Source organism: Bos javanicus, chromosome 5 (genome assembly GCF_032452875.1).
Source record: "Bos javanicus breed banteng chromosome 5, ARS-OSU_banteng_1.0, whole genome shotgun sequence".
In the NCBI taxonomy this organism is placed as follows: Eukaryota; Metazoa; Chordata; class Mammalia; order Artiodactyla; family Bovidae; genus Bos; species Bos javanicus.
In genome coordinates, this window is record NC_083872.1 from 41,644,683 (window position 1) to 41,667,191 (window position 22,509).

The window sequence follows — 22,509 nt, forward strand, 5'->3', positions numbered from 1 at the left end:
TATTCTTACCTTCATTCCTCACCTTCTCATTCCAAGTGTTGGCCTTTTCCTTATTTTACTGTTGATTAGCTCCTTTATGTAATAGAGTGAAAGTGAAAGTGAAGTCACTCAGTTGTGTCTGACTCTTTGCGACCCCATGGACTGTAGCCTACCAGGCTCCTCTGTCCATGGAATTTTCCAGGCAATAGTACTGGAGTGGATTGCCATTTCCCTCTCCAGGGGATCTTCCCAACCCAGGGATCAAACCCAGGTCTCCCGCATTGTAGACAGACGCTTTACTGTCTGAGCCACCAAGAAGTCCACTCCCAACATGTACATGTCATAAACAACCTGTGAATATTTCTCATTAATTGGCAAAGGGAAATTAAGGTTGTAGATCAAATTAAATCTGTTAATCGATTTCTCTTAAGATAAGGAGATTACCCTATTTATCTGGGTTGACCTAGTGTAATCACAGAGGTCTTTATATGCAGGGGAAGCAGAAAGGAGTCTCAGAGTAAAGGGACCTGAAAGGCACTGCATGCACCCACCTTTATGGGCTTTGAATCATGAGGAAGTGGAGTCCTCAAGCCATAGCATGTGGAAGATGTTAAACCAGCAAAGAAGTCTATTTCCCCTGGAGATTCTAGAAAGGATTACCCAGCTGACACCTTTGATTCTTTACACCCAATAAAATCTGTGTCAGATTTCTGACCTATAAACCTGTTAGGCAATAAATTTATGTTGATTTAAGCCAGTGTGATTGTAGTAATTTTTTATGGCAGCAATAAAATCTAATACATCTACCAGTGTTTGAGAATGGAAAATGAGGATGAAAACTCAAGACAGTCCATCCAAAGAAAGGTTTAGTGTGGGTTAAAGTTGCAAGGCTTGCTGACAGGAAGATAAAAGACCCTCACGGAATTTCAGCCTTTGCTCTCAGTGTTTCACATTAGTATAGAAAGTCTACAGGGTACTATATCTAATAAAAGGACCTGAAAAATACTTCAAACAATTTGCCCTTGTTCAGGTCCGCGTCTAGTCTGTACACTTGACTGTAGTTAGAGTGATCTTTTCATAAAACAAACTTAATTGTTTGTTGTTTCTCCTCACAGTCCATGTCATGGTTCTCCATTCCCTACAACCTGTGGCAGATTCATCTTGATATTTGGCAAAACTAATACAATTATGTAAAGTTTAAAAATAAAATAAAAAAAAAAAAAGAATAAAGGCCAAACATGGAGTGTAGCTCTCAAGGCCCCTCTATAACAAAAGGTTCTATTGAAGCCTTCTATCATACTTCTCTTTCCTTTGAACCTTATTATGTTCAGCCACGGTAACGTACTTTTGGTGTATGAATCCAGCATAGTATTTTGTACATTTTTCCTTCCTACATGTCATTTCTTTTACCACCAATGTCCTTCTAGATCATTGTATGTGCTGGCAAACCCCTGTGAATTCTTCAAAACTTAACTCAAACATTAAATTTTCTGGAAAATCAAGGAACTTTATAAAGGGAAATTATTTGGTCCATCCTTTAATGCCACATTGTGATTTATATACCTTGCAATATCAAAATTATTTCTTTCCATGTCATTCTTTTATGGCAGCTTCTTTAGGGCAGCAACTGGATCTAATAATACATCTGTGAGAATTCAGTAACTCACATACATTAATAGTATGTCTTCAATATGTAAATACTAGCTGAACAGTATGTTATCTGATCTGGCCAGCACACCACAGAGATGTCTTTTTTTTTTAATGTGTTTATTTGAAGATAATTGCTTTACAGTATTGTGTTGGTTTCTACCAAACATCAACATGAATCAGCCATACAGAGATGTCTTTAAAAATGATGGTTTCTGATACCCAGGCCAGGTTTAAGTAACAGAAAAAATCATTTAACACACCTAGGACACATTTTGCATTTTAAATAAAATACTGATACTCACTAACTTACTTTGTTTGATACAACTCCTATTTCTAGCCATTAATTTAATGCATGCAATTTCATGATTTTATTGTGTCAAAAATGAAAACAATGAAATACAGTTGTCCCTCTCTCAGTTATCCACAGGAGATTGGTTCAAGGACCCCCACAGATACTCAAATCAGCTGATCTTCATGTCCCTCACATCCCATGAGTATACATATCAATAATTACCTTAAATGTACATGGATTAAATGCACCAAACAAAAGACATAGATTGGCTGAATGAATACAAAATCAAGACCCATATATACACTATCTATAAGAGAACCACTTCAGATCTAGGGACACATAAAGACTGAAAGTTCAGTTCAGTTCAGTTCAGTCGCTCAGTTGTGTCCAACTCTTTGCGACCCCATGAATCACAGCATGCCAGGCTTCCTTGTCCATCACCAACTCCTGGAGTTCACTCAGACTCACGTCCATCGAGTCGGTGATGCCATCCAGCCATCTCATCCTCTGTCGTCCCCTTCTCCTCTTGCCCCCAATCCCTCCCAGCATCAGAGTCTTTTCCAATGAGTCAACTCTTCGCATGAGGTGGCCAAAGTACTGGAGTTTCAGCTTTAGCATCAGTCCTTCCAAAGAAATCCCAGGGCTGATCTCCTTCAGAATGGACTGGCTGGATCTCCTTGCAGTCCAAGGGACTCTCAAGAGTCTTCTCCAACACCGCAGTTCAAAAGCATCAATTCTTCGGCGCTCAGCCTTCTTCACAGTCCAACTCTCACATCCATACATGACCACAGGAAAAACGATAGCCTTGACTAGAAGGACCTTTGTTGGCAAAGTAATGTCTCTGCTTTTGAATATGCTATCTAGGTTGGTCATAACTTTCCTTCCAAGGAGTAAGCCTCTTTTAATTTCATGGCTGCAGTCACCATCTGCAGTGATTTTGGAGCCCCAAAAAATAAAAAGTCTGACACTCTTTCCACTGTTTCCCCATCTATTTCCCATGAAGTGGTGGGACCGGATGCCATGATCTTCATTTTCTGAATGTTGAGCTTTAAGCCAACTTTTTCACTCTCCACTTTCACTTTCATCAAGAGGCTTTAGGGGAGTGTAAAAAAGTATTCCATGCAAATGGAAGCCAAAAGAAAACTGGAATGGTACTACTCATATCAGACAAAATAGACTTTAAAATACAGAGTATTCTAAGAGATAAGAAGGGATAATGCATAACGACCAAAGGATGGATCCAAAAAGGACATATAACAATTGTAAATATATTGTTTCTTCTTGATGTTCAGTCATTAAGCCATGTCCCATTCTTGGCATCCCATGGAGTGCAGCTTGCCAGGCTCCCCTGTCCTCCACTATCTCCCAGAGTTTGCTCAAATCCATGTCCATTGAGTCGATGATACTGTCTAACCAGCTCATCCTCTGCCACCTGCTTCTCCTTTTAGCCTTCAATTGTTCCTAGCATCAGGATCTTTTCCAAGAGTCAGCTCTTCGCATCAGATGACCAAAGGATTGGAGCTTTAGCTTTAGCAACAGTCCTTCTGATGAATATTCAGGATTGATTGCTTTGATCTCCTTGCAGTCCACAGGACTCTCAAGAGTCTTCACTATCACCAGTATTTGAAAGCATCAGTTCTTCAGTGCTCAACCTTCTTTATAGTCCAACTCTCACATCCATACATGACTACTGGAAAAACCATACCTTTGACTATATGAACCTTTGTTGGTAAAGTGATATCTGCTTTTTAATACTCTGTCTAGGTTTGTCATAGCTTTCCTTCCAAGGAGCAAAATGTCTTTTGATTTCTTGGTTCATTCACCATCTACAGTGATTTTTGGAGCCCAGGAAAAGAAAGTCTGTCAGTGCTTCCAATTTTTCCCTTCTATTTAGGGACCAGATGCCATAGTCTTCATTTTTTGAATTTGAGTTTCAAACTAGCTCTTTGACTCACCTCATTCACTTTCATCAAGAGGCTCTTTAGTTCCTCTTCTCTTTCTGCCATTAGAGTGATATCATGTGCATGTCTCAGGTTGTTGCTATTTTCCCCAGCTATCTTGATTCCAGCTTGTGATTCTTCCAGCCTAAAGTCCATAAGGTTGCAAAGAGTCAGACACAATCGAGCGACTAAGCACAGCACAGCACATGAAAACATTGACTACCATCCAGAAACTTTAGACTGTAACTATGGAAATATTTCCGTTTATTGAATACATTGCTTAGATGCCCACTGTTGTATTTGGGTAAAGCTAACTTGTTTTGGAATGGCTTGAAAGCCAGTAAAAGGTGTATTTCAGAATGTATCTTCAGAATTTGAATTCTGTCACATTTCATAGATTATTTGCCAGGAATATTTTTGCTTCTTTTGTTTTAAGGGCCAATTCAAAGTAATCTGATATAGCTACTGATATTTTCGCCAGAAAAGAAATGCCCTGTGAGAAATCTATCATCTTAAACATACCAGATATATCTCCCATTGTGCATCAACAAGTTGGCATTATGATTTTTAGAGCCAGTCTCCAGTGTATGGGCTTCCTTGGTGGCTCAGATGGTAAAGCGTCTGCCTGCAGTGCAGAAGACCTGGGTTCGATCCCTGGGTCAGGAAGATCTCCTGGAGAAGGAAATGGCAATCCACTCCAGTCCTCTTGCCTGGAAAATTCCATGGACAGAGCAGCCTGGTAAGCTACAGTCCATGGGGTTGCAAAGAGTCAGACACCATTGAGCAACTTCACTTTCTTTCTGTTTCTTCAGTGTATTCATTTAGAACAAAATGAGTCTATAGGATCTAATCATGCAGATTGTGCTAGAGACTTACCAAAGAGCATCCCTTTTTAGGAACCACAAAGGCGTTCTTTTTGTATATATCATGTAAGTTTCTCATCTCCTTAGTATACCAATCAGCCCATGTGCTCAATCATGTCTCACTCTTGGCAGACCCATGGACTGCAGCCTGCTAGGCTCCTCTGTCCATGGGATTTCCCAGGCAAGAATACTGGAGTGCGTTGCCATTTCCTGCTTCAGGGGCTCTTCCCAACCCAGGGATCAAGCCTGCATGTCTCCTGTCTCCTGCCTTGCAGGCAGATTCTTTACCACTTACTGGATGCCAGATAACTTGATATATTCTTTCTTCTTGTGTCTTTCAAGAAATTCTAGTACTAGATTTTTACTTTCTTTAAGATTAAGATATGTAGCAGTTCTCTTTGTTCTTTTAAGTACATACATTTACAGTGTACAGTAACTTCTGATTGATTCCATGTATTTGGAGCTTCTCCTTGATAGTTTTAGTGAAACTACAGCTGTCACTGTCCCTAGGTGTGGAGTGCATGTAACTTTTAAAGTTTTTAGCCCTCTATTCACTTGCTTGAGTATCTCTTCTTAATGATACAAAGTTATAAATTTCATCTGGACATAGTCAATGAGTCACTGTATTGTGATCCTTTAACTGGTTTGCATGATTTCCATGTTAACTTGATATTATTTTTCAGTTCTTCCAGGTATGATTTAGTCAGATACTTTTCTATATGAATAACTGTGTTTCTTTGAATGACTAACAGCAACAACTGTTTTATTCTTGCCTCACAGGTACTACAGTGCAACCATTCTGCAGATGTCTGGTGTCGAAGATGATAGACTTGCAATATGGCTGGCTTCTGTTACAGCCTTCACAAATTTCATTTTCACACTTGTGGGTGTCTGGCTTGTTGAGAAAGTGGGCCGCAGGAAACTTACATTTGGTAGTTTAGCAGGTAAGTGTTGAAGAATTCAGTTATAAACTTCTCTAATGATAACAAATTAATCTTTTAAAATACAATACCATTACCACTTCTGATACAATTTTTGTAGCCATATAATAGAGTTTTTCTGTTCATATAATAGAGTTATAATAGAGGTCAAGAAGCAATAGTTAGAACTGGACATGGAACAACAGACTGGTTCCAAATCAGGAAAGGAGTATGTCAAGGCTGTATATGGTCACCCTGCTGATTTAACTTGTATGCAGAGTACATCATGCGAAATGCTAGGCTGGATAAAGCACAAGCTGGAATCAAGATTGCCAGGAGAAATATCAATAACCTCAGATATGCAGATGACACGACACTTACTGCAGAAAGCGAAGAACTTAAAGAGCCTCTTGGTGAGAGTGAAAGAGGAGAGTGAAAAAGTTGGCTTAAAACTCAACATTCAGAAAACTAAAATCATGGCCTCTGGTCTCATCACTTTGTGGCAAATAGATGGGGAAACAATGGAAACAGTGACAGACTTTATTTTGGGGGGCTCCAAAATCACTGCAGATGGTGACTGCAGCCATGATATTAAAAGATGCTTGCTCCTTAGAAGAAAAGTTACAACCAACCTAGACAGCATATTAAAAAGCAGAGACATTACTTTGCCAACAAAGGTCCTTCTAGTCAAAGATAGATGTGTGGTAGTAGTCACATGTGGATGTGAGAGTTAGACTATAAAGAAAGCTGAGCACCAAAGAATTGATGCTTTTGAACTGTGGTGTTAGAGAAGACTCTTGAGAGTCCCTTGTACAGCAAGGAGATCCTGTCCATCCTAAAGGAAATCAGTCCTGAATATTCATTGGAAGGACTGATGCTGAAGCTGAAATTCCAGTACTTTGGCCACCTGATGCAAAGAACTAACTCATTTGAAAAGAGCCTGATGCTGGGAAAGATTGAGGGTGGGAGAAGGGGATGACAGAGGATGAGATGGTTGTATGGCATCACTGACTCAATGGATGTGAGTTTGAGTAGGCTGCAGGAGTTGGTGATAGACAGGAAAGCCTGGCATGCTGCAGTCCATGCAGTCACAAAGAGTCGGACACAACTGAGCGACTGAACTGAACTGAATAGAGTTTTTCTGAAAAAAATTTTTAAATAAAAACTTTATTATGATATGTAACTAGAAATTAGAATTGTAGTCACAATTAGAGCCTACTGTGGGTAGCATTTTGCTGTTATTTTAAGTTTTACTCAAAGGTACAAAATGAAAAGCAAAGTTCTAACATATATTTTATTTTTAAGTTTGGGGTAATATGGAAATAAATTTGGAGCATTTTTTTTTTCAAAGCTCTTTCAACAGTGAAACATTGGAATCATATAATTCCTTCACAAAGTTGGGACAGACTCTTTTAGTGTTTGAACAAGGCCTAAATCCTAGGGTAAATTCTGATTGATTTGGTATGTTTTCTGTGATAACTTAATAAGGAAAACACTTCTCACTTTAAAGTATCTTTTGTCTTTAAATCTTACCCGTTTTATTCATTATTTCTCTGATGCAAGGGCTTTTTCACTTGCCAAAATGATACCCTTCTCTGACACTGTCTTCACATGTTTGTATCAAAGAATTTTCTAATCTTTTTCAAATATACAAGTAGATTTCTACTTATCAATTAGCTATCTTTTAATTATTTCTTTGTAAGTTTACTTAGAGTAAGAATACATTTTTAAGTTAAAATATAAAGTTTCCAGGCCAGCATTAATTAAATTTTATTTTAACTAAATATAAGTAAAGCATTCATCCAATAGAACTGCTTCAAGTCACTTGTCCCAAATTTTGATGAGAAAATGCATTTAGGGTTTCATACTCAGTTATCAAGAATACATACTCCCTCTCACCCTTAACTCCAGAAGGAAGAGTAGAATGCATCCACCCTCTGTTTTTGCCTTGAGTGAAAGCTTTGAGCTGAATAATGCAAGTTGAAGTACAGTGTCAGAACTGAGAGGAAGACAGGGGGAAGATTGATTAAAAGGCAGGGGGAAGAAAGGTAATTGCAACAGCCAATGTATACAGGGAAGCAGGAGGTAAGTGAGGAAAGGTGAGGGACAAGGGAAGGTTAAAAGCCATACATTTACAACCTAGTCAAGGAACCAGAATTGTTCAGGCCTGGAGAAAAAGAATCCAGAGACACCAAATAGATCTCTTATTCTTGTAGATGGTAGATGTTATGAGGACATAGATTTTTTACTTAATATAAGAAAAATTTCATAATAATCAGACCTATGCAACAATAAATTGGGCTACCTCCTTAGGGTAGTAAGCTCTCAACAAAAGGATAGATGGCCATCAGGCAGTGATATGCTAAAGAAAGATTCCTACAGTGGGTTGAAAATTGGATTTGCTGACTCCTGAAGTTCAGGTAAACTCTAAGAAGTGGTAATAGCTGCTTTGAAAATTTTTTAGTGGGCACACTTTATTTTTGACAGGGCCTTAGTATACTGCTGCCTCAAGAGGTCTATTTTTTAAATAGAATTGTGGGTCTTAAATTTGGGATTTGGCTTTTGAGATTTTGAGAAAAATGCTGGTTTTGAGATGAGGAAAGTAGTTTTTCTAGCTGCCTCTATCCCTTCATTTGTTGTATTCCAGGATTTTGAGTTATTATAGATACAAAGCCAGACTGGGTTTGAATTTTGTGACATTGAACAAGGCTCTATTTTCTCATCTATGAACAGGGATTAATTATAGTCCTTCATAGGTTTATAGTAAAGACTGAACACATTAACACATGTATAGCATTTCAAACAGAACCTGACACAGACAGTAAAATGTTCAAAGAATTTTGCTATCACAGTATTGTTGCTGCCAAAGAGTGATTATTTATTGTTTTAACCATAATCCAGGAGCATTCCTGAACTCTTCTTCTGGATGTCATGTTTCACGCCTCCGTGTAAGTCCTCTTCCCCAGGGATTTTCAGAACCTATTGCTGACTAGTCAGAGAAAGTGAACTGAAGTGAAAGTCGCTCAGTCATGTCCAACTCTTTGCGATCCCAGGGACAATACAGTCTATTGAATTCTCCAGGCCAGAATATTGGAGTGGGTAGCTTTTCCCTTCTCTAGGGGATCTTCCCAACCCAGGAATCGAACTGCAGTCTCCTGCATTGCAGGCAGATTCTTTACCAATTGAGCTATCAGGGAATTTGAAAAAAAAAAAAAAAAAGACTTGGGGGAAAAGACTAAGTTTCCAGGCACTCCCTTTATGAGTCAAAGGCAGTGGCAACCCACTCCAGTACTCTTGCCTGGAAAATCCCATGGACGGAGAAGCCTGGTAGGCTGCAGTCCATGGGGTCGCTAGGAGTTGGACAAGACTGAACGACTTCACTTTCACTTTTCACTTGCATGCATTGGAGAAGGAAATGGCAACCCACTCCACTGTTCTTGCCTGGAAAATCCCAGGGACGAGGGAGCCTGGTGGGCTGCCGTCTATGGGGTCGCACAGAGTCGGACACGACTGAAGCGACTTAACAGCAGCAGCAGCAGCCTTTATGAGCAACCTGGATGCAGTTTTCTTTCCTGCTGAATGAAGGGATTGTCATTAAATTTGTAGTATTACAAGAAAGATCAGTTCTCTTAGCAAGATTTGAAAATATTAAGTCAGGATACCACAGAATGTGCTACCTTTAAATTATTCATAGGTTATATATTTTGGATTTCTTTGTATAAAGAGTTTCTTTGGGCCTAAATACAGTTTATTTGTAGTACTTTTTAAAGACTGAGGACCTAAAATATTTTTAAGAATTTATTTAGTTAGTTTTTTTTTTGTTTGTTTGTTTGTTTTTTAATGTAGCACAGGGAATTCCACTCAGCACTCTGTGGTTACCTAAATGGGAAGGAAATCCAAAACAGAGGGGACATATGTATACATATGGCTGATTCACTTTGTTATACAGCAGAAACTAATGTTACAGTATTTTAAAGCAACTATTGTTGTTGTTTAGTTACTAAGTTGTGTCCAACTCTTTGTGACCCTATGGATTGTAGCCCACCAGGTCCCTCTGTGCATGGGATTTCCCAGTCAAGGATACTGGAATTGTTTGCCATTTCCTTCTCCAGGGGATCTTGCCAACCCAGAGATGGAACCCATGTCTCCTGCATCAGCAGGCAGATTCTTTCCATCTGAGCCACCAGGGAAGCTGCTAAGCAACTACACTCCAATCAAAATTTATGAGTAAATAAAGAAATAATAACATTTTTAAAGAAATTATTTTTACTTTTTTCACCATTTTTCACCTAATAAAATAAATCATAATATATTTAATATTCTACCAGTGCTAGTATTAGAACACTGTTCTATTTAAAATTTCTTAAATTAGCCTTGAATTTTTAAATCATTCCCTATTTTGTATTTTATTGATTTTTTTTTATATTGGGTGAAATTTAGTAAAAAAAAAAAAATCAAAATAACTTTTTGAATAGGTACTTGTTCTTTAAAAATTACTATAAACAAACTGTATTTAGCTAGACCAGGACAAAGAAACTCTTTATACAAAGAAATATAAAATATATAGTCCATGAATAATGTTAAATTTAGGACATTTTGTGGTATTCTGACTTAATATTTTCAAAGCTTGCTAAGAGAACTGGTCTTTCTGGTAAGTATTACCAACTTAATGACAGCCTCTTGATCCTTTTAATAGAGGAAGGCTTATATCTATGTAATTTTGTTGCTTATAAATCAGAAAGCCAGAAACACTGTGTTATTTTCTGCCAGATATTTTGGTAGTGGAGTATTCCCTAAAATATCACTCACAGGTTGTCTTTATCAGAATTACCAAGAATACTTTAAATTGTGAATTCTTGGGGGCCCAACCCCCAATCTGCTAAATTGAAATCTCTGAAGATGAAGTCTGGAGCATGTGTAAGTGATACTTAAGCACAAAAAGTGTGTTCTGTTTGAGTCTTGGGTAAGGAAATTTTTTAAAAAAATATCTACTAATAATACAGGCCCTTGTATCAGATCGTTAAGGTAACTTACTTCATCCGGTATTTTTGAGGATTCTATTTATCCAGCACACTACCTCCTATGGAGAACATTCTTATTAGGAAAATGATATCAGAATTCCAAAATGCAACAGTATAGTTGGCTAGGGAGGGACTCCTTTCTTATAATATAAAGAATGTGCCCAAACTTGCCATTACACTGGAAGAGATCCTTTCATACAAGGCCTTCCTGCACTGGACTCAATGAACCATTGAGTCCATTGACAACCATAGAACTGTTGAAAACTATAACAACTTTAAATGCCATTGAGTCACTGATAAAGCAGCTGTGATTTGTTAAGGGAGAGGAAATAGGTAGTTCAGGTAGTTTTAAGCCTTAAAGAGACATGTGCATATGATAGGACAAGGTGACCATTTTAAAATTTACTCCATAAATTAGGTCATTTAAGACACCATTCCCTTCCCTTAAGAAATTTATCATCTCATAAGATAAGAGTTTTTACTCTGTCGCGGCTATCACAATCACCTATGAAATCATATTATCTGATCTCCATTTTATAGAAACTGATTCAGAGGTTGAGGCACATTCTAAACAGTTGCACTTTCAATAGGAAGCCAGGATTGAGAAATAAGACTATAATAAAAGTATGATACTGACTTTTAAAATATTCCATCCATAGTAGGTCAAAATAGATTTGTGTTTAGGAAACGTAAACCTTCAACTAGGAACTTTATATATCCAAATGGTCTTTTCCCCAAATTTTGCAAGTTGGTTGGACTTTTTTGAGATGAATCCAAGAGATATAATATCTATACTGCAGAACTCTCATCTGGGATATTTCTCCCATACTAACTCACAACCTCAATTGAATAGTCTTAACGTGTTTTGTTATTTTCTTAGAAAATAGCCAACATTGCAAAAATCTGTAGTACTGTGAGATCTGCTCTATGCCAGGCACTAGAATTGAATATATGTTAATATGTGTTAGGTATACTATCTTAGTGGAGAAGGAAATGGCAACCCACTCCAGTGTTCTTGCCTGGAGAATCCCATGGACAGAGAAGCCTGGTAGGCTGCAGTCCATGGGGTTGCACAGAGTCGGACATGACTGAAGCGACTTGGCAGCAGAATACTATCTTAGAGTTTACAGTTTATCACAGAGACCAGTTATTTTAAGTAGTGCTATGAAAGAAGAGTTTCCTTTGCATCCTAAAATATCAATGTTTCCTGATTGAAGCAAATCTTACCTGTCCCATGACAATATTCTGTGCGGGTAATTTTGGAAAATACTTAGGACCCAGCTTCTTTGATAGACAGATTAACAGTAAAACTATTGGTTTATTTTGCTTTATTTGAGGAGAGAGGGATGACTTTTATTTACATGCCCAATAAATATTTTCTCTTTCTGAGAGATAGACTTGTTTTTTGTTTCCCAATTCAGGAATTGGTAGTTTTTTGAGAATATAATACCTCAAACTAGTTCTAGTTCTAGTTTGAATTTTAAGCCAACAAGGGGAAAATGACCTGTGATTGTATATTCATGACTTTTCAGCCTGGTGTGGTAAAATAGGCTTCTGATATTTTCTTCAAGCCATCTCCCTCCTTTTCAGCTTTCTTCTAGATTTTGAAAGTATACTGCTGCTGCTGTATTTAATAATTGTAGTACAATAATTAACATTTTTAGCTTTATAAAAATCTTTCAGATGTATTGTGATATTTAAAATTCACTGCAATTCTGCAGGATGAATATCACTAAGCCCCATTTTACAGCAGAAAAAATTGAATGTTGGAAAGGTTATGTGCATTGTCCAAGATCATGGAGTCAAGAAACAGCAGGATGAGAACTTAACCACCATATCTAACTTGACATATCACCTCTGTATTAAACACAAACACTTCAACAATTATGTAATCTAGTTTCACTTTAACAGTGCTTCCCAAAGTTGTTCTTTTATCCATTTGAAAAATACCTTTCATCATTCTTAAATAACTTCTTCATTTATCTAATAGAAACTTTACTGCTACATAAATGACCACCCTGAGTTCCATATTTTAAACATATTGCCTCATTCAAGTAAATTATACAAACAAATGCATCCATATTTTCTTCTTTCTTCCCATGACCTTTTTTTTATCCTCACAATGGCTGGAACAATAGTCAGAAATTTGAAAACTTTCTTGTTTCCAGTCAGTTTTCTATAAAGGACTCAAAAATGAGCTTTTTAAGTGATATATATGTGTGTGTGTGTGTGTGTGTGTATTTTTAAGTGATTTTATATATATATATAATGTTATATCTTTTTAAGTGATTTTATATATATATAATGTTATATCTTTTTAAGAGATTTTATATAAAATCACATTCTGTACCCTAAAATCAAAGACAAATATTCCACTTCCAAATGCCAACAGGAAAAAGAATTGAATGTATGTGTTATGTCATTTCTGGGATCTTTAAGTCTTTACAAAATGTTGCTCCTTTTTATGAAAAATTCTCTTTCACCTGTTTTTGAAATATTTAGTTACTTTTTAGTTTATTATTTGGATTGTACTTTGCCGACATTACTTTGCCAACAAAATTCTGTCTAGTCAAAGATATGATTTTTCCAGTTGTTATGTATGGATGTAAGAGTTAGACCACAAAGAAAGCGAAGCACCAAAGAACTGACGCTTTTTAACTGTGGTGTTGGAGTAGACTCTTAAGAGAGATCCAAAGAGATCCAACCAATCAATCCTAAAGGAAATCATCCCTGAATATTCATTGGAAGGACTGATGCTGAAGCTCCAATACTTTGGCCACCTGATGCAAAGAACTGACTCGCTGGAAAAGACCCTGATGCTGAGAAAGATTGAAGGCAGGAGGAGAAGTGGACGACAGAGGATGAGATGGTTGAATGGCATCACTGAGACGATGGACATGAGTTTGAGCAAGCTCAGGGAATTGGTGATGGACAGGGAGGCCTGGCTTGTTGCAGTCTATGGGGTCTTAGAGTCGGACACGACAGAATGACTGAACTATTACTACCATTTGGATTCTAGATGATCAAATAACATTAGAACAATTTTGTTGGTAATGAAAGGAGCACTTGATATAAATCTGTTGCCTTTTGTACTTCCTGGCATGTTAGGCACTCAATAATGTCAGTTATATTAATTCTTTTTGAGACTGTCAGCAGTCCAAAATTGTGTTTATTTAGAAAGTTATTACCAGTGCTTGGCTAACAGATGTATTTGATTTGAATTTCACTCATTTCTCACAGTGAACATGCTAGTGAGTTTTTATGGCAATACTTGTGTATGAGGATCTTTTTTTTAATCCAATAAAGATATATCAAGCTATTTTTTTCAGAGAGATATCTTGCTAAACCCATTCTGCTTTGAAAGAATGTTGTCAGCTCTTCTCTGATATAAAACTTCTTTTTTTTTTTTTTAGGTACCACTGTAGCCCTCATTATTCTTGCTTTGGGATTTCTGCTGTCAGCCCAAGTTTCTCCACCCATCACTTTTAAGCCAATACCTCCTTTAGGTCAGAACACTACTTGCACAAGATACAGGTGAGATTTTATAATGGTCCCCTTCCTTAACCTAATTTTGATAACTTCTTTGTTTACTTATAACTTTCCTAAAATATGAGAGATGAGTAGGAGCTTCCTAGGCATCCAGACTTAATGGTGGAAACACATGCTTCAGGAAAAGTGGGTTATTAGACACAATCTTGGTGATATTTCTCTGGAAATTGGAAGCATATATTGATACAGAATCTAAGCAGGAATACTGAAAAGCTATTTTATATCATATATGACTCAGTGACATCTACATTCTAAGTGAAATAAACTTTCATCAGAATTAAGCTTTTCCATGATGTACATATCTGATACACTTATCTGGATATTCTATCAGTTTCCATGATGTACGTGTCTGATACAGTTTATTATCATTTGGATATTCTATCAGTTAATCTTTACCGTGTTCCACAAGTATCCCTTCATTCATTTAAGCAGAAAAGAATTTTTCCTCTCATTAGTAGGGTTCTTGAAGAGCAATAGAAAGTGGGAAAAGGTGCTGGAAGAGTGTTTTAATCATCAGTTTCAGGTTTAATAACTTGTTAAGCAGTATACACCCCATGTAATAGATTAATAGATAGAGAAATGAATGAATGGATACATCGGCTGACAGATGGACTGAAGAATGCACAATTGAATTAATTAAAAATTGAATGACTGAACAGGTCAATTAATAAATTTATCAGTAGAATTCCACATTCCTTCGTGGTTGTGATTCCCTTTTAGGGCTTCTCAGGTAGCTCAGTAAGAATATGCCAGCTAATGCAGGAGACGTGGGTTCAATCCCTGGGTTGGAAAGATCCCCTGAAGAAGGAAATAGCAACCATATCCAGTATTCTTGTCTGGGATATCCCATGTGTAGGGGACCCTGGCGTGCTATAGGCCGTGGGGTCACAAAAGAGTCGGGCATGACTTAGTGACTAAACAACAACAAACAACAAAGAGTTTCAACGTTTTTTACTTCATTTTAGTGGCTGGAAAGGCTAGCAACCCCTTTAAAATGTATGGATTGAATAGCTTTAAAAACAAAAAATGATATTTCTTCAGCCTCAACTAAACAGATGTAAGTCTTAAATCAAAGGGTAAATCATTTATTAAGTCAGGTACTCCTATATGAAATTAAAACATTACATTGATACACTAAATTCCACTTGGGATCACTTGGAGCTTCTCATTTAACAGAATTTATGGTGCCTTCTTATTACAACAGTGAGGAAGACATATGTAATTATGTCTTTCTGGTTGCAAATTGTGATATCCACTTGCCTTTGGAAATGAATGTTGTATATGTTTATCACTTTACTATTTTTTGACAGTCTTTATGTTCTAAGGAAGATTTAAAGGTGTCTTAAAAGAAGTTAACCTTAACATAGACTATTTCTGTATATAGAGATTTTTATTCTTTGGATATCTGACCTCAACTGCTAGAAAGGTGGTAGACCATTGCTAGAATTCTGCATGCTCTACTTTTGTTTTTCTTGAAAGATATTTTTTTAAGTACAGTGTTTTTAGCTCAATTACCTCTAACAAATTATTAAAAAACTACTATTGTTTGAGAAACATAGAATACTTTTTAGATTTGATGTCTGATTTAGATGCAGCAATTTAGATTGAGAAGATTGATACACTGTCAGGTCAACTAAAGGCAGAAATTCAGCCAGAGAATATGAATTAAAAAATTTTATGAAGTTCGATACAGAAAAGAAATAACTAAGTTTTTAATGATTTACATAATGAAATAGCTTTCCTGATATCAACTTTTAAAATTTCAATAAAAATATTTATTGCTGTAGTATAGTTCATTGCATGGCAATTTGTGATCATCAATCTATTAATCCTACCAATCCATCTAAATTGTTATCATCTACCTATCAATATAGGTAGGTGACAATAAAATATTTTCTTTCACCTACCAATTTAAGATAAAATTGTAGTGGAGTAAGAGAAGTGTACAATCTAATATTGTTCATATCACAAACCGATAAGTTTTTAAAAACAGAACCAAATTTTATATGTCTTCTAGGAGTCACTGAATATGCAAAGCAATTATTTCTCATGTAGTTTCTTTAAGAGAAACATAGGTTTTGTGAGCAGTTGACAGTACTTATAGTATGTATGTATAGTCTGAATGATTTTATAAAATATATCTTCAGTCCCCTTACTGATTTTGTTATTGTTAAAAGTATCTATATACATTTCCCATTTCTTTACAATAAATATGAAAAATACAGTATACAGCATACATGAAAGTTATTAAGAGAGTAAATCCTGAGTTCTCATCACAAAAATGATTTGTTTCTTTAATTTTATGTATATAAGAGATGATGGATGTTTACTAAACATTGTGGTAATCATTTCATGATGTATATAAGTCAAATAATACTGTAAACCTTAAACTATGCAAATCTTTATACCAATTGCCTCTCAATAAGACTGGAAAAAAATTAAAATTAAAAAGAAGATAAAAATGAAACAGTCATGTTTGCATGACTTTAGGATGAGTAATTCTCATGCAGTAAATAAATACAGGTGGTATACTTTCCTCTTGGAATGATCTGTACAGGAAAACTGAGCAAAGAAAAAAGATTTAAAGGGAGAAATGGTTTAATCTTAAGAACACTGTGTATTATTGGTGGGAACGTAAATTTTTCTTCACTTTGGAAATTGATATACTTTTGCCTAGTAAAGGTTAAATGCATAGACCACTCGACTCAGCACTTCCACTTGAAGAAATCTATTGAGATGGGTATGTAATGCCCTCTGACTCTATACTCTACTAGGCTAGAGAAGATTTATGGAATTGAATGGTTCAAGAACAATGGTTGTTCTTTATTTTAATTCAAAAAGTGTTGATTGCATGGTGTCACTAGGTAGGTTAGAACCACAAACATTGTAGATTGGGATACACTAATGACTTCAAACCCAAGACATTGACTACCTTAAATAATTTCTAATAAGAATTTATGCTTTTAGAATTTTTAATTGATGATATTCTTTCCAAATCCTGGTTAGATTTTCTGAACCAAATGTATTAAATAACATCTTTCAGATCTACTTTCTGCAGTTAAAATTGTGTACAGTCACAGAGTGCCAACTAAGGCTTAGGAGAAATAACTCCAGTTGGATTTATCATCTTAATCATTTATCTGTATAAGAATACACATGCATATACCAAATATGGCTTTTAGTTCCATGCTCTCAAATTACTAATAAACATATTTTCTTATAAGAGCTATCCAAATTTGAGAATTCAAACCTTTCCTGAATAACATTTCCCTGAAATCTTTGACTTTTTATAATTTATAAGTATGATCTCAGTAGTGACTTCCCTAGTGGCTCAGAGATAAAGAACCTGGCTGCCAATCCAGGAGACCCGGTTTTGATCCCAGGATCGGGAAGATCCCCTGCAGGAGGGCATGGCAACCCTCCAGTATTCTTGCCTGGGGAATCCCATGGACAGAGGAACCTGGAAGGCTATAGTCCATCTGGTTGCAAAGTTAGACACAACTGAAGCAACTGAGCACAGCACACAGCACGTGATCTCGATATATTCAAATCACTGTCAAAAACCCTCAAAGTAAACAGATATTTCTTAAAGTATACAGCTATAGAATTGCAGATACTCTCACCCTAGGGCTTTCATTCACATTGCCACTCATTGGAGCACATACTCATAGGATTGTATAAGGATGAGTTAATATATAGAAAGCACCTAAAGCAGTTCTTAGCACATAATAAGCACCCAATAAATATAACCATTGTTATCATTAATAAAACCTATAATAAAATATGACATTATGATAATGAGTAGAAGTCTTTCCCATCTTTTGAAGAAGAAGAGTTTTAAGCAGGGTAGTGACTTGACCAAATTTTCTATTCTCAACTTTCTCTCTGGGGCACAGAGGGCACATGTTGATATGAGGAGACTAATTATTAAAATTACCTATGAGAGAGATTAGTAGTTGCCTGGACTATGGTGGTGATGCTCAAGATAAGCAGGTAAACAGATTCTAGATAAATCTAAGAGAAAAATCAACAGGAATCAAAAATAGGAAATTGATTAACTATCAGCAACCAGATAGAACAGATCATAGAAGTCAGTTGGGGTAATTAAAGGAGAAAGTTACAAGAAGGACTGTGCTTCTAATTTACGGCTCGTTTTCCTATTAGTATTTTTCAACTGAGAATCTTACCTAGAACCATCTGATGTTGTTGTTCAGTCACTCAGTCGTGACCAACTCTTTGTGACTCCATGGACTGCAGCGCACCATGCTTCCTTGTCCTTCATCATCTCCCAGAGGATGCTCAAACTCATATCCATTGTGTCAGTGATGCCATCTAACCGTCTCATCCTCTGTCCTCCCCTCTCCTCCTGCCTTCAATCTTTCCTAGCATCGGGGTCTTTTTTTAATGAGTCAGCTTTTATCAGATTGCCAAAGTGTTGGAGCTTCAGCTTCAGCATTAGTTCTTCCAATGAATATTCAGGATCGATTTCCTTTAGGATTGACTGGTTTGATCTCCTTGCAATCCAAGGAGCTCACAAGAGTCTTCTCCAACACAATAGCCTAAAAGCATCAATTATTCGGTACTCAGCCTTCTTTATAGTCCAGCTCTCACATCTATACGTGACTACTGGAAAAACCATAGCTTTGATTAGATGGACCTTTGTAGGCAAAGTAATGTCTCTGTTTTTTAATATGCTGTCTAGGTTGGTCATAGCTTTTATTCCAAGGAGCAAGTGTCTTTTAATTACATGGCTAAGGTCACCATCTGCAGTGATTTGGGAGCCCCCAAAAATAAAGTCTCTCACTGTTTCCATCGTTTCCCCATCTTTTTGCCATGAAGTGATGGGATTGGATTCCATGATCTTTGTCTTTTGAATGTTGAGTTTTAAGACAGCTTTTTCACTCTCCTCTTTCACCTTCATCAAGAAGCTCTTTGCCATAAGGGTGGTGTCATCTGCATATCTGAGGTTATTGATATTTCTCCTGGCAATCTTGATTCCAGCTTGTGCTTCATCCAGCCCAGCATTTCACATGATGTACTCTGTATATAGGTTAAATAAGCAGGGTAACAATATACTGCCTTGACATACTCCTTTCCCAATTTTGAACCAGTCCGTTGTTTCATGTCCGGTTCTATCTGAGAAAGTACATTCCTCACCCCCATAGATCTGCCTCACCAGGACAGTGGAGAGTAAGTGCTTCAAGTACATCTTCCATTAAGAACCACTTCAGTTTCTTTTTTTTTTTTTTTAACTGCTTAACTGCCAGCTTTCTTTCATTCCTTTTTTTCCTTCTTGAACATTATTAAATGAAGAGTACAAAAATAATGTGTATGTTTTTCTGTAGAGTAACATTTTCATGTTTCTCTCTCTAAATGAGGTTTTCAGACATCCAAGTTGACATAGTATTCCTTCATTTATAGACCTCCCTATGTTTGTGACACTAGTTTTCATAAACTGTATTATGCCTAACTAACTATAATTAGTTTGGCGTAATAATTACTAATTATAATTAATGTCTTCAAAGTTCACTTACAATAAAAATAATTTTGCATTCATTTCATTTTTTTTCTCCATTAGCCAACCTTGAGTGATTGAGCACATGTTATTGGCATTAGCACTGAGACTGTTAGATTTAATCATAAAACTTTCATATGACCTAGAAATGTATAGCAACCTTATTAGCCCCTATTTTTTTTAGCATTTGGCATATTCCTGAGTGATAATGTGTTTGTTTCCAGTAATTTTTAGCAACTTGACAATGAATATAGTGTTATACTGTGAGTGAGACTTATTGTTTGTTGACTTTTATTTTCTAAAACTTACTGATTTCCTTTAAAATTTGCATATTTTAATTTTTTGGTCTGATGATACAGCTTAATAGGCCTTGAGGTTAATATTAAGTAAAACTACAGTAGAAAATATGCTGTATCTGTTGAATAATATCCACAGACTTATTTCAGATAATGATAATTATAATTAAATTGGTAGAAAAGAAAAATGAGATTTGAAACAAAAAGCCTATATAACCTTATCATATATCTGTATCTCCAAGTAATCGCATATGTCTTATGCTAGCACTTAAATAACCCAATACGAAATTTGACATCTGGAGAGAAGGATGATAGAATAGATTCTTGGAGGAAGTTAACCACTTATGGGACATAATTATTGAGTTCTTCATGACTTTTTTACCTTGAAGCCTGTATTTTCAGTCAAGGACCTGCAAAGCCACCACAATGGCAATATCCCCTACTTAAATCCTATTTGTTTTCCACAATCATGAAGTGCTTCTTGGGAAGCCTTAAAGACAAAAACAAGGCTATTTTATTTTAGGATTGCAAAGACTGGGAGAAGAGCATTCCAGGAAGAGGGAACATATGTGTACAGGCCTTAAGCATGGAGTATGGATTCTTCAAGGAACTTACCCATGAGCAACAGAACAGTACAAAAATAGACTTGATGGCAGGTCATGACAGACCATACTGGGACCCTCAAAAGCCATGAGAATTTTAGACATCATTTTAGAATACTGAGAAGCCTTTAAAGATTGATAAGAATGACTTAATCAGACTTGTGTTTCTAAAAGATCACTCTTACTGCTTAGGAGAATTGATTAGGGAAGGACAAAGGGTGATGAGTGGAGATCAGATGAAAGAAATTGGAAGCCTAGGCAAGAAATAATGCAGCCTTGACAGTGGTAGTGGAGACTCAAGAGATTTGGGGGCTGTGGGCCCCAAACAGTGTAACAGTGTAACAGGCTGGATAATCAGATGGATGGTATACAAGAACAAAGACTCTGCACATGGTTAAGATAGTAACCAGGGAACAGGAGTCTGGAGCTATAAAATCTCCCTGTAGCTCACTTCTTAGAACACAGTTTCAAGGATGCAAATCAGTAGAGCCTTTCCCTTGTTTTCCAGTTAAGTTCAGCAGTCCTGTAAAAAGAACAGTATTTGCTGTCACTTACACTTTTATTTGAAATGTCATTTTTCCTCCCTCTTGAACTCAAAAGACTTTTGAGAAAAGCTCTTTTGCATTTATCCATTTAGGTCTGAAATAAAGGGGGAAGAAGTAAAGGGAAAGAAGTAAAGGGGAAAAGTTGTGTGTCTCTGAAATTTAGAAGGATTTTTATTCTTATTCTAGAGCTCTGATCATTACAATGAATAAATAAAATCAACCTGGAATTCTGTTCACATTTCAAGTCAGTCCACTCTAGAATATTATCCTGATTTTGTCCTATATTTCAAAAGGGAATACATTATCCAGTACTGTGACAGTAATAGACCATAGTCATAACCTCTGGCATATTTCCTTATAATAAAAACCAAGAAAACTACAAATAAAATAAGTACTAGATAAGATTTATAAAAAACTTAACTGTTCTCTAAATAAATAAGCTCAAGATCACCTTCTTGTAAATCATGATACTGAACAAATGATGAAAACAGTTTACGTATTAACTTTAAATATTAAATGTTATATTTAATATTTGTTGAATGGAGGTATTTTTCCATCATGCTGTGAAAGCATGTTACATAGCTCCTAATGTTTTCCCTGAGGTTGAAAAATGCCTATTGGCATTTTTCTGGACCAACCTTTTAATTTAATTTAATTTTTTTAAACCAAGTATAGCAACCTGATTAAAAGAATCTCATCAGTGAGTGTAACTTTGGAAACTATTATTGTAGGTGTCTGGGTGGCTAGGTGAGTGAATGGGTGGATAGATGGTTTCAAAAGGAGGTAGATGATGCTGACTAAAGGAAGATTTTTAGTATAATTTTTATTATAGAATTTAGATGATGCTGACTAAAGGAAGATTTTTAGTATAATTTTTATTATAGAATTTAGATATATGTGCTAGAAATTTTGGCTACATTTTGTTGCTACTAGAGCGTTGATAGTTTAGGAAATTTTCTTCCAAATGCATCACCTTTACTTCTGCAGTGTGATCAGTAGTACCTCTTGCAGCTATGCTAGCAGACACAGCAGCATAGACATGGAGATCTCTGGGCATACAGCAAGACTTTGTTTAGGTAATGTGTCCATGAAGTTTTTAGATTGTTACATGGTTGTAGTACCAAGAGAAGGTTTTCCTAATATAAGTAACTCAGTTACAAAATAAGATAGTATGACACATGCCTCTAGGACTATTAACATCTGCCTTATATGGTGAATAGGGCTACCCACTCCAGTATTCTTGCCTGGAAAATTCCATGGACAGAGAGAAGCCAGGTGGGCTGCAGTCCAGGGAGTCACAAAGAGTCGGACCCGGGTGGGGTCGCAAAGAGCAGCTA

At 36.3% G+C, this 22,509-nt stretch overlaps 1 protein-coding gene across 1 annotated transcript in view; it reads left to right on the forward strand.

Moving 5' to 3' along the window:
- SLC2A13 (solute carrier family 2 member 13) overlaps positions 1-22,509 on the forward strand; it is a 526,695-nt gene that overhangs the window by 341,842 nt on the left and 162,344 nt on the right. The window contains exons 5-6 of the mRNA XM_061416450.1: positions 5,505-5,668; positions 14,079-14,199. Of these exons, the coding sequence (XP_061272434.1) occupies positions 5,505-5,668; positions 14,079-14,199 (285 nt within the window). The remainder of the gene's footprint in view (positions 1-5,504; positions 5,669-14,078; positions 14,200-22,509) is intronic.